General features: G+C 42.9%; 2 protein-coding genes across 2 annotated transcripts; both read right to left on the bottom strand.

Moving 5' to 3' along the window:
• Nucleotides 1-1,529: 1,529 nt before the first annotated feature.
• On the bottom strand, nucleotides 1,530-2,356 carry LOC106676030 (SLAM family member 9-like). The gene has a single exon (XM_024804702.2). The coding sequence runs from the start codon at nucleotides 2,354-2,356 to the stop codon at nucleotides 1,589-1,591; it is 768 nt and encodes a 255-aa protein (XP_024660470.2). The 3' UTR covers nucleotides 1,530-1,588.
• A 3,638-nt stretch (nucleotides 2,357-5,994) lies between these two features.
• Nucleotides 5,995-7,325, bottom strand: LOC105941403 (uncharacterized). Its single transcript, XM_023154368.3, has one exon. It carries the CDS (start codon nucleotides 7,316-7,318, stop codon nucleotides 6,596-6,598), a length of 723 nt encoding a protein of 240 aa, XP_023010136.3. The 5' UTR covers nucleotides 7,319-7,325; the 3' UTR covers nucleotides 5,995-6,595.
• Nucleotides 7,326-13,701: the final 6,376 nt, after the last annotated feature.

Here is a 13,701-nt window from a genome sequence, read left to right as displayed (position 1 = left end):
ACATCAGTGTGTTTGTGGTGGGGTGTGACTTTTGGCTCTTTGGTACTACAGTGTTTTTAAACTCCAGGAAATCCCAATCCTGAGGGCTGTTCAAACAAACAGCAGGAGTTATTAGATCAGCTCTTGGTCGAGTTGTGTTCAGATAACAACTTCCAGATTCGATCCAGAGATGTTTGGCATGAAGCAGTGTTCACGGTTTCAGAATAAGCTGTCAGTAACCTTGATGACCTGCTGGAGTTAACCAGGTGTTTGAACAAAAGTCTAATAAAAGATTTTATTCCTGTGCTCAGAGCAGGCAGCAGAGCAGATACACAGACAGATGCTGGTGGTCAGTCCAGAGATACTGAGAGGTTTGAGGACCACAGTGTCGCCAACCTTAAAGCACTTCTTTACAGACTGAGAGAAGCTGGTTAAGCTGATGTCTCCATGTTCACAGATCAGTGCAGAAGTAACAGCAGCGTCAGAGGTCCTGCACCCTGTTCCTGTTTTTTAAGCCAGGAAGAGAGGACGCTCCTAAATAAAAACCAGTTCATGAGCAAATCTGTTCCCAGGTCTAAAATGTACTTAAGAACCACATTATACGTCCAGCTGTTTATCCTTTCCAGGTTCGCAGGGAGCATAGACACAGACAGCCACTCACACACAGTTTCTACTAACTGCATGCGTGTCTGGAGTACCCGGAGAGAACCCACGCAAACACGGGGAGAACATGCAAACTCCACATAGAAAGACCCTGGCCTGGTGGACGAATTGAACTCAGGACCTTCTTGCTGTGAGGCAACAGTGCTAACCACCCATACACGTATAACCACTGGTTAATTACATTATCACATGGCTGCAGGGACCCCACAGCACAAGCATACTTCCAGTTTATTATAAGACTGTGTTGTACATTGTTATATAAAGAGATTTTCTTATTGGTAAAAAAAACTGCAAGAAGTCAAAGCAAAGGCAGAACACGGCACATGTTTAAAGAAGGAAGGTTTATTCATTGAAATTAGTTATTATTAAAATAGACATCATTTTTTTACACATGCTCAAAGCAGCACATCAGCCCGATCTCACACAGAACTGTCATGATGTTAAACAGAAGCTGTCACTTCAGCTCTGTGGGAAATCATAATGAAGCAGTTCACTATGTTGTAGATTCAAGCTGCGCTTCATATGTTTGGCCACCAGATGTCACCAAAGAGCGCTGTGTTGACAAGCTTCGAATAATGAACCGTTTTTCAGCTTCAGAAAGGAAATTGTTTTAGACACATTTTTTGCCAGTGAAGCTGTTTGAACCTGTATGTGTGATCTGGGCCACACAAATAAAACTCTAGAGTGGAGCTGTTCTCTCTCTGAGGACACTGTTAGATCAGGAGAGGACACTTTGTGTTTAACAGCTGACTCCTCGATGAAGCCAAACCAAGCTGTTACAACAGAAACCCAAGCTTGTAAAAACCACCACAGCAAACAGTCTGCACAGGACAGACCAAACTGAGCTTTATCTGATAATTATTACAACAGAATTATTGAACGTCAGCTTTAAAAGGCAAAATATTATCAACACACTACACCAGGAAATTAAGGCGGTGGTTCAGCTTCAGCTGTGTGTGTTTGTGCATTTACGAAGAGTCTTTCGTTTTGTCCACAAACACACAGCCGCCCAACACGGAGTCAGGATCGCCAAGGATCTCATCACAGCACCTGAAAGTGTGACACAGAGTCCACAGTCGGGGGTTTTCTCCTGGTAGAGCGGATTATCGATGGGCTCGCTGTCGCTCTCACTCACCAGGTTCTTCATCCTGCAGGAGAAAGTTTTCACACGCTGTGTTTCGCCATCATTCAGGATCTCCATCTCCTTTCCTGACTGATCCCACTCTCCTTCATCCTTCTTCCAGAAGTACTCGACAGGCCCGGCTTTGTTAATGACTCCGTCACACACCAGTTTACAGCTCTCTGAGGTTGAATTACACAACAGCGGCGTCACTTTCACCTCAGGCTGGGGCACTGCTTCGATCTCCACAATCTGATATACCTGACTCTGGACTTGGTTGTTGATCTCCACTGAATACAGTCTAGTGTCCGCTGCAGTCATGTCCCTGATCTCCAACACTCCTGTGTCAGTGTTCACAGTGGTTCGTCCTTTAAACTTGCTGCAATATGTCAGAGGAATCTGGTCTTTCACCCACTCAGCCAGCAGGTTCTTGCCGTATTTCCACACGACGCTGTAGATCTGTTCAGAGACCGGCTGAGGGCTGAGCTGGAGTGTGTCACCAACTTTGAAGTACTTCACAGTCTGATCCTGAGAGAAGCTGGTTGCAGCTAAGAGCAGCACAGCCAGGAGCCAGAAACCAGCCGACGTCTCCATGTTCACAGATCAGTGAAGTGACACAAACTATTCGACGGTGTTACTCTTTTACTTTTCTCTACTCTTTGTGGTTTACTAAGTGAGTGCAGTGAGTGTCATAGCTGTGAAAAGGAAACCAGCACAGCGCATAACACACATGAGAGTATGAATGTAGCCTCTGCTTTTCATGAGATATTAAACATTTCCTACTAAACATTAATCATTATGGCTAAAAAAAATAGGTATTTATTTGGTTAGCTGCAGGTTTTCCAGTGTTTTAATCTTATAATTGAACATGCATGATCAAAGTATTTTCACCTCCTGTACTCGAGTCATGATCATGTTTATTAGCTTTATAATTCAGTCTGGGCTGCAGCTCAGACTTCCTCCTTCTAAAGTCGACCACCAGCTCTTTTGTCTTGCTGGTATTGAGGTCCGAGGTGTTGTCTGCACACCAATCCAACAGCCTCTGAAGCTTTTGTGTCTGATGCAAAAAAAAAAAAAAAGAGTAGACCACCAGGGAAACTGGCAGCATCACCGAGGATCTCGTCACAGCAACTGAAACTGAAAGTGGACACTGTGGATTATTCTCCAGGTGTCTTTCTCACATTCTCAGTTCTTCATTCTGCAGTAAGTAAGAAAAGACAGACAGAGTCAGACTCCTGCAGTATCTGAAGTGCTCTCAGATGATTTCTCCTCTCAGGGTGAGTAGGCAGCATTTTTAACATGCTGTATTTTATACAAATTGAAGATCGCCACATCTCCTCCCACTCTCCATCTGGTTGAGAGAAGCTGGTTGCAGCTAAGAGCAGCACAGCCAGGATCCAGAAACCAGCCGATGTCTTCATGTTCACAGATCAGTGCAGAAGTGACTGCAAACCACGTTTCAGAGGTCCTACACCCTTTTCCTGTCATGTAAAGGAGGAAGAGGATTTCCTTATTAACACAAATCCCACTGCACTCACTGTGGGATCTTTCAGTCTGATCATGAAAACACTTGTGCAAAGACGTCAGCCGGGTGCTGTTTCAAATATACATTTGTTTTTCCATTTTTATTTATATGTTAGTTTATAACCTCAGTTTTTAGAGATAAAATAAAACAGGAAGTACCATGTTTTCCACACTATAAGGCGCACTTAAAATCCTTTAATTTTCTCAAAAATTGACAGCGCGCCTTATGCATGAATTCTGTTTGTGCTTACTGACCTTGAACTGATTTTATGTGCTACACGGCTCTCAAAAATCTGTTAAAAAATGTTTTAGTACGACTTTGATAAGCTACAAAGCCGCACCGCTGGATGGGTTGTTGGAGCATTACGGCTACCGAAGTCAGGAGCCTCGCGGAGTAATCTGGGGCTTCAGGTCCCAAAGTCAAACGAACACTGCAGCATCACTGAGAGTTAAAAACTGTCTTAATTCTTTCATCTTTAATAAAATGATCAGCGTTGCTGCTTTACCAGGTGTAACAATTAAGTTTAACATCCAGGCATCCATGAAAACAGAATTTATCAAATTTAAAGGAGTAAGAGGTTAGCAGGAAGTTAGCTCGCTAGTTTCCGAGTCAACACGATATAGCATGTTCTGACTGAGAGATTTGTGAAAAAATTCAAACGTACAGATGGTTAGGGACAAATGTAATCTCATGGCAGGATGCTGTAAACAGACCAAACTTCAGTCAGGAGAACAACTGAGATAATCCCTCCACAATACGAGGTTAGTCATTCATATACTGCAACAACATGGGAATAGAGCAGCTGCGAAAAAATTCAACATTAGTGAAGTGGAGGAAGCAAGAAGAATGAGTTGAGCAAAGTTTGACTTATCTGACTGTTTTGTTTCGCTTAATTAAGGGCGATCGTGGCTCAAGAGTTGGGCGTTCGCCTTGTAATCAGAAGGTTGCCGGTTCGAGCATATACATACATTAAAAAATTCCCCTACTAACCCACACTTTAAGGTTTTAAAGTTGCTTGTAAGGGGAGAGCAAGAAGAAGTTTGAACCAGCCTTGAGGCCCTGCTGCAGGAACAGTGTAAAAATGCCACCACAAAGGAGCCAGCAAAGAAAGATCGTCCTCCTCTCTTCATTGTCTTCAGACTCAGATGAGGAAGCTCTGCGTAACGGGGCCCTGAGTTTGTACAGAGCAGAATCCACCATCAGCGACACAGACTGCCCGCTGCAGTGGTGGTCCAGTCGAACAGAGACCACCCACAGCTGTCTGTCCTGGCCTGTAAGTATCTGATTAGTCCTGCCACTTCTGTCCCATGTGACAGACTCTTCTCACTTACAGGTCACATAGTAACAAAAAAGAGCTGCCCTGAAAATGTGAACAGGCTAGTTTGTCTAAGTAACTGTCTGAAAGAGATGGAGAGTAAATAAGCATGGGAGGTATTGTGAGTCCAATGGGTTTGTTATTCTTTGCACTAAAATGTTCGATGATCACACTGTTTTATACGGTGGCCCTGAGAGGCCAAACAGACTGCAACTTGAGAAAACACCAGCACTAAGAAAAACGCAGCAAAAGCATACAAAACACAACGGAAATAGGAAAAAACAGATTTCCAAAAGCACAAGGGAAGTGTTTCTGGAACAGTCAGTGGTTGTTGATCAATGGTCATGAGAATTTGCATAATTAAGACTAAGGAACTGGCCTCCCAGCCCATTGTTCCCTCAGTGGGCTGGTTTCAGTCATCATGCAAATGTACTGTTTATAAGTTTGAAACCTGCAGTCAGCTGAGACTAAAGAAGTCACCTGGATGAGTGACCAAACGTTTCTCCCACAAAACGCTGCGTCCAGATGAACAGAATCAACTTTTGGAGATTTACTTTCCTGGATGATTGAGCATGCATCAAGATACTTTAATAAATGTTTGATGGCTAGGTGTGCAGTTCCTGCTTTAATGCATGTTTGTATTTTCTTCTATTTAATCTCAAAAAGCTCCTAAAACAGTCAGTGATCACTGTTGACCTCCCTCGGCTTTTATTACCGCTAATCATTTATTTAAGCTCAGTTTTTAAAACTTTAGGATGTAACTACAGCCCAGCCCATGCAGCAGTATATGAATGACTAACCTCGTAGTCATTCATATACTGCTATTAAAGTGTCTTGTGCCTCACTACGGCACAAGACACTTTAACACCCACTCACACAATGTACAGTCTCAGATTTTCTTATATTTCCAGATTGTTTTATTTTAGTTACTTAATCTATAGAATCCACTCACTTACTATAATGTCCTCCTTGTATATGTTCACTTACTGTATATAATGTTCTCTTTTTGCACCGTCGAGGAGCATTGTGTTGTACTCGTATAACTACTCATGTGACAAATAAAGAATCTTGGGTCTTGAATGAAGCTGACTAACATGAGGAAATCTCTCTTCTAACATGTTTATGGTCAGCGATAAAACTTTAAATTGGAAATGCTCACACAAAGCAGAGTTTTTCTGCAAATCGAAGTATTTTATTCCAGTAAAGTGGAAATTAAAGAAATCTATGAAAGTCAGAGTGGTACGGCTCATCAGGACCGAACAATGAACAATCATTTTAAAAACATGAAATAATTAAAGATAAATAAATACTTTCTAATTACTTTCTAAACACGATCTGTATAAGAGTTGCAGGAAGAAAGGACACTTCAGGCAAGAATCATTTTTCAAAGGTGAGTTTTAAATGCAAAGTTCAAAGAAATAAAAAATCATGGAAAATATTGAACCCTGAAGGCACTTCACAGAAAATATAAATAAAGACAGAGATGAAAAAAACAGTCTGACACAAGAAAGTCAGACATATAAAACCACAGACCTGAGGGGGCGAAACTAACTCGGCGCTACGAACACGAAGGACGGAAAACTGACAAAAACAGGAAGTGAAAACATCAAAGGTGCAGAAAACACAAATCACCATAATGAGTAATGATGAAAGAGGAACTAATATATCAATGACAAGTGCAGACAAGGGAGATACAAAAACTCTAAAAAAGACAAGAAATGATTTAAAGAAAAACTACAAACATGGCCGACCATGATGATCATTAGTGTGGAAATAAAGCAGAAACGTTTTACAAGCTAACAAACATCAACTTTGGTTTAAGGAGAGCAGACAGGCTTTAATCTTCATCAGGAAATCAAAGCAGATACTCGACTTTAAACTGCATCATCATCATCATCACTTTTACTGCATTTACAGACGTGGAGCGTCTCTCGTTTCTGCCTCAACAGGTGGACGACCACAAAGACCCCCGCGACCCCAGAGGTCACAGCGCCTAAACTCCATTTGTAATCTGGGCCTTTGTTAGCGGTTCACTCTCTGTATCGTCACTGACCGTCATCGGTGATGATGAAGATGGAAAGGAAGGCATTTGGAAGAGTGGGTTAGAGAGAGGTTTGCTGTCTCTCGCACTCACTGGATTCTTCATCCTGCAGATGAAATTCGTAACACGCTGTGTTTCCTCATTATTGATGATCTCCATGTTCGTTCCTGACTGCTTCCACTCTCCGTCTCCGATCTTCCAGGAATACTCGACAGGCCCAGCAGCGCTGACGTCTCCGTCACAGCTCAGCGTGCAGCTCTCTGAGGTTGAGTTACACAACAGCGGCATCACACTCACCTCAGGCTGAGGCACTGCTTCGACCGCCACTGTCTTATAAACCTGACTCTGGACCTGGTTGTTGATCTCCACTGAATACACTCCAGTGTCCGCTGCAGTCATGTCCCTGATCTCCAACACTCCTGTGTCAGTGTTCAGAGTGGTTCGGCCTTTAAACGAGATGTGATCTCTCAGCTCAATCAAGTCTTTCACCCACTCAGCCAGCAGGTATTCATCACAATACCACACGATGCTGGTGATCTTTTCAGAAACCGGCTGAGGGCTGAGCTGAAGCGTGTCGCCATCCTCAAAGTACTTCTTTACAATCTGATCCTGAGAGAAGCTGGATGCAGCCAAGAGCAGCACAGCCAGGAGCCAGAAACCAGCCGAGAGCTTCATGTTCACAGATCAGTGCAGGAGTGACAGCAAACCACGTGTCAGAGGTCTCAAACCCTTTTCCTCTTCCGTACAGCCTGTGGTTTCCTACACTGAGCGCAGTCTCAGTCTTTGCTGATTCCAGGATGTTCCTCCCACAGTTTTGCCAAAATGACCCAAATGCAGCGAGCAGACAAAGTAAACACAACGAAGTTTTAATTAAAGTGAATCTAAAAGATCCTGAACAAACTCCTGAACAGACAACAACAAACAAAAGAAGTAAACAAAGAGCAAAGCACAACAGGAAGTGACTAAACAGCAGAGCACAGAACCAAAGACAACAACTTAATGATGAGAGATAAGAAGACACCAGGAAGGCCAATGAAGGACATGCAAGAAGTCTAAACACAATACTCTCTGTTAGAGAACTCCCAGTAATCAGTTAGATATGTGTGTATGATGACATATGGATACATATGAAGATTACTGTTAATCTAGAATAATCATAGAAACAAATGATAACAAAACTCAGTCTAAACAAACTCCAAACTCTCCAGAAGTTTATCAACAACTTCATGTCTAATTAATTTATGTTTTTGCTTTAAACTCCAAATAAAGATAGAAAACATCACATATCTGTGACGTGGTAGCCAAACACATCTACATTAGATATAACTGAGAGTCTGATCACCAGCCAGGCAGCTGCTGCTGGTCGCTGTTCATTATTGTTTCAGAGCCAGAGTTCAGCCAGAGTGATTATTCTGAGCAACACCCGCTCAGCAGCTTTCCTGGAGCTGTCAGCAGAGTGCAGGCGTCAACTTTAACTCGGGTTTGATGTTTCTGGTCGAGACAAAGTTTCATCATCAAGTTCGTCGTCACTTCCTCCTCTCCTTTAGCAGCTGTCTCCATCACTCAGAGCTTCTCTGAAGTTCACTCGTTTGCTGACCCGGTGATCAGGATGTCCTCTCCTTACACCGACTCACTGCTTTATCATCCAATCCAATAATATATATAATCCAATCTGTGCAAATGATTCCAATAATGCTGAGACAGTCGGGGGGGGACCCTGAGGACAGCGCACTCTCAGAATCACTCAAGTCAAATCTAACAGGTGATATTTAGTTTATTTCAGAGTTTTATTTGTTCCAGTTTGGCTGAAACTAAAGTTGTTTCATTCGGCCAAATATAGAAAGAGGAAACAAACTTACGCCGACCAGCACGAGGAAATCTCTCTTATAACGTGTTTGCCTTTACTGATAAAACTCGCTGAAGTCTTGGAAAGCTGCTGCCTTTTCTCACTTCCATGTGAAACAGTTACTGTGACTATTAACAGTAACTCATCTATCAGTCAGACGTGGCAAAAGCACAGACATCCTGTATCTAAGTAGAAGTATAGATAATACCATTAATAAATTCTCCAGCAAAAGTTGAAGTACTGATTAAACTTCTTTACTCGAGTAGTTACAAAGTACAGGCTCTGAAATGTACTTAAAGTAAAAAGTAGCTCTTTGGACGTTTCTACCATCTATCTTTGTGCAAAGCTAACTGTTAACTATTAATTATAATAATAATATAATATTAAGAGATGGTAAATGGACTGATTCTTATACAGCGCTTTTCTCCTCTCCTGGAGTACTCAAAGCGCTCTATACAACATGCCTCATTCACCCACAACCTAAACTACATTCACACTCCGATGGACGCATCGGAGGGCAGCTCGGGTTAGTATCTTGTCCAAGGATATTTGGCATGCAGACTGGGGGAGCCAAGGATCGAACCACCAACCTTCCGATCAGTAGCTGATCTGCACGACCACCTGAGCCACCCAGAGATCAAGATACAACTTTTATTTCAGTCTAAATTTTAATTCTAATAAAGGAGCTGAGCATGAACCGGTTAAGTAGAACATGAGGAGAGAGAAAAAAGGATTATAAAACATATCTTGTTTTCCTGACTTTACCTCTAAACAGGAAAGTGGGTACAGCCAGAGATTAAAATGGGCGTCTATCACAGTGCAGCAAACTAACCTGTTCATCCTGCAGAGGATTTTATGTAAGCGGTAAATAACACAGCTGCTCTACCTCAGTTTGATCTGCATGTTTCAGAAAAAGAAAAAAATACTGTCACGTGTACAAACAAAACATGAGGATTTACATGTGAGCTTTATATGAGCAGTCCTTCGCTTTAACTCTTCTTCCGACGATATGAAGAGCGGACAATGGACTGAATACAGTCCATTGTCCCCCAAAGTCATGTCCCTGATCTCCAACACTCCTGTGCCAGTGTTCAGAGTGGTTCCGACTTTAAACTTGCTGTAATATGTCAGATCAATCAAGCCTTTCTCCCACTCAGCCAGCAGGTTTTTATCGTATTTCCACACGATGCTGTAGATCGGTCCAGAGACCTGTTGAGGGTTGAGGACCACAGTGTCACCAACCTTGAAGTACTTCTCTACAGTCTGAGCCTGAGAGAAGCTGGATGCAGCCAAGAGCAGCACAGCCAGGAGCCGGAAACCAGCCGATGTCTCCATGTTCACAGATCAGTGCAGGAGTGACAAAAACCACGTTTCAGAGGTCTTAAAACTGTTTCCTTTTTGAACATCCTGTGGTTGCAGCACAAATATGTTAAATATGTTAATACGTTAACATTTCTGTTCTGCAGTGTTAGTCAGTGAGTGACTGGCTGCTCCAGTATGGGATCAGAACGATGCCGCCTTATCCCACAGTCCAGCCAATGATGGGATTCACATTCTATACACAGCTAATCCACGTGGTTGACAGGCTGTGACAGCGTCCTTATGTGCCGACACCGGTGTTGATGTGGAGTGAAGCCACGTTAATGACAACGTGTACAACCATTGGAGATGTGAGCAGGACAGACGGAACAACTGACGGAAACAGTGTGGACTTTATACCAGTTTTTAAACTGTGTTGATCGGTCACGTAAAACCAGAGTTATGATAAAATATCTGCAGTGTTTGGTTTTCTTCCTGAATACTGTCGTTGTTTATATTTACTGCAGGAAGAAACGGTAAAAAACGGCGTTTTATAAGGAAAACGCTTGAAATCACTCCGCCTGTGAGCAAAGACAGCCCCCCTCCAGCCTTTCCTATTGGTGGAAAAATGTACCATGTGGACCAATCAAAACATGATATGGCAACATGACATTTAGATGTTTAGGGAGGGGGAAGTTTTAGGAGTGACGGTGTGTTTGAGATGTGAGAGATTTGCGACGTTTAGCACAAGTCGTGTGTAGTTAGTGTGTAGTTAGTGTGTAGTTAGTGTGTAGTTAGTGTGTAGTTAGTGTGTAGTTAGTGTGTAGTTAGTATGTAGTTAGTGTGTAGTTAGTGTGTAGTTTTGTTGTGTGTCAGAACAATGAGGCGCCTGCTGAGTGTTACAGGTGTTACAGCAGTGACACATCTGCTGCTGTCAGGCCTGCAGGTATCAGGCTGTTGTTCTCCTTCATCTCATAGTGGACAGAAATTATTTTTTGCAGCGGCACAAATAATTTGTGTGGCATCAGATTTGATGCAGAACAGCTGATTGTTCTGTAAATACTTTGAAATGTTTGTTTAAAAAAACGCTTTGGCTGCATTTTTAGGTAAACAGCTGCAAAAAACTTTGTTTGCATAACTCAGTTACTTTTTTGAAGAAGTAACTATATAATTAATTTCCCAACATTGGTCATTATTTACTGTATTTTGCAGACAGAGTTACAGACTCTCTCCCAGACTCAGACTCATCATACAAGTCAGAGCTTTATTGGAGTTCAGGTTATTTTTCCTTCCAATAGTGTTAACATGCTACAGGTCATGAACAAGATTTGTTTACATTTTCATTGTAACTGGGCTAAAGCAGTTAATTAAAAGTAGTCTAACATAAATGCTGTAATTTGATTATTTTAATAAACATGTGACTTGGATGGATTCGATGCTGCCGTGACCACAGTGCACACGTCTGCTGTCGCTCACAGTGGACCAAAGGACGCTCAGGGAGTTTGTGTGCTCGCTCAGACAAGAAGAATTTGAGGGAGCATTGTTCACACCTCGTACATGTCCTGCTCCACCTTCACATGTTTCTCTGCTCTGCTCATCACTGTTCTTGACAGTCAGTACCAGTACACTTCTTCTCCATTGCTCAGGCATCCTCTCATTCTGCAGGATTGTGTTAAGCAGTCCGGTTAAAAAGTCTCTTTTCTAGACATCTCTGCACCTGCACAGGTTTCCATGTTTTTTCATCCTCTTCATAGCTGCCCTCACTTGCTTCTTACTAATCCTTACAGTTAATGTTTCCCTCCAGTATCGTCACTGCAAACTGCTGCAGTCTAAAGATTTAAGCCATTGCCTGCCTTGCCTGGTGACGAGCAGTGCCACTGAGTGACAGCGAGGTGCACAGTCTGCACCTCTGTAACCTCACAGCTGGGCGTCATTCGTGCTCCTAGTGAGATACGGCTTAGAGAGCAAAGCCGAGTGCAGCTGAGAGCAGCAGTGCCAGGAGCTGAAAGGCAGCCGACGTGTTCACAGATCAGTGCAGAAGAAACAGAAAAGTCTCTCTTCAGAGATCTTAAAGCTTTTCTTCTTTTGAACACTTTGTGGTTTCCTTCAGTGAGTGTGGTGAGCTTATGGTGAAAGCAATGAAAAAGGAAGTCGGCCCTATTGAAGCAGCGTGTTCACATCCACAGACGTCACACTTTGTGATTTCTTCAGATGCCGTCTGGATCTCATTGTTTGGTCTTTAAAGAACTACAGCTCCCAGATTACTCTGCTGCTTCTGTTTGATTGCTTTTAAGACCCTGATATGTTAGTAGTCGTCTTTACTCGCTTAGCCAGGTGCAGGTGGTTCGGCTGAGATCAGCTGTTCTGTCTCACAGTATAAGACTCTTACTGTAGACTCTACTATTTTTATTCTTTATCATGCTGCTGTAACACAACAACTTTACTTATGGGATCAATAAAGAATCTGTTTATCTAGAAAATACACTCTTAGTGAGCAGAATTATATTCATTCCTATTAAAATGAAGCTAACACAGAGAGAACTGGCGTATGCTGGGTTTAACACTGTGACATCATAGCAACAAGGTCTGTAGTTCGAATCTTAGCCGGACTGGAACAGGTCGCAGTGTCTCCTCAGGTGAACTCCACTGCTGTACTTCCACAAAGTAAAAGTCACAGTTTGATCATGAAACATGTAAACACTCAAATTCTGATAAATTATTGTTGTAACAATCCTGCTTATGGGAAATATTCAGCTAACAGTATCTCAGTGCATCTGCAGCAATCAGCTCTGCAGGTCAGACTTTAAAACCTCACCCTAATGTCAGATCGTGCAGCTGGTTTCGTTCTGCACTCACAGTCAGCGGCCCCATTTCTCGTAGTTTGCTGTGAGCTGATTAATGTCTCTGCTGCAGTCCCGTTTGAAACGAAATGTAACGCTTTTTTATTCATGTCACTGTGCATGTCAGTGTACAACCTGTTCTGTGGACATTTATTCAGTTGTATTATATTTATATAGCTGCAAATCACAACCAGGCGCTTCATATTGTAAGTTGAAGCATTTAACCCGAGGAAATCAGCGCCCAGTTCAAAATGGTCATTTTCATCCAGCGTCCAGTCAGAGCCCGCCTACGTCTCCTTACATGCCCTGTGGTGTGTCATTTGTGTCCAAGCAGAAAACCATCCAACATACGATTAACATGTTAAACTGTTTAAATCTCAGCTCTGTGCAGAGAACGTCCACCTCTGTCACAAAAATGGAGCCAGACTGAAACTCTGAAGCTTCAGCAGATGCTCAACATCTTTGTCTGGCTCATACAAAAACCCACAGCAGTGTTTGAATAAACCAGTGCTTGGACTGGAAAGAGCAAACCTGCACACTGACAGCAGGTCTGAGAGCTTTATTTACAGGATATGTAGGAAAGACCAACACAGGTAACTACAGGAGCTCTGCCAGCCAGGAAACAGGAGTTAGTGGCGAGTGCTTTACACTGACCTTGGTGAAGAGGTTTGTTTTGACGTCTCGCTTGACTGTCTGATCTTCTTCCATTGACCTGTGGACTGGTGCTGCTGAGCAGGAAAGCAGCAGAGAGCGTGCAGGCTGTGGACAGGTAACAACCAGGTGCTGGGTCCTTCAGCCACAAACAAAGAACGACCCCAACACACAGTAAAGGCATAAAAGAGCCAATTACCACCACAGAGGCTGACTTTAAATACTGCTCACTGACAGGAGATGAGACTGAAGCTCCGCCCAGCGAGAACAGCCGGCCCACAGCTCGACCTGAGAGACAACAGACAGCGAGAAGGAAAGAAAACCCAGACGGCCGGGACCGTGACAAAACAGGAAAGAGTTTCAAATGTAAGACAGTGCAGCCAGAGATGTTGAACAAGACAAGATTTTAATGTTACTTTGAG

This window comes from Maylandia zebra, linkage group LG13, assembly GCF_041146795.1.
Source record: "Maylandia zebra isolate NMK-2024a linkage group LG13, Mzebra_GT3a, whole genome shotgun sequence".
In the NCBI taxonomy this organism is placed as follows: domain Eukaryota; kingdom Metazoa; phylum Chordata; class Actinopteri; order Cichliformes; family Cichlidae; genus Maylandia; species Maylandia zebra.
Note: the sequence above shows the minus strand (reverse complement) of the source record. Positions and strands in the feature narration are given on the sequence as shown.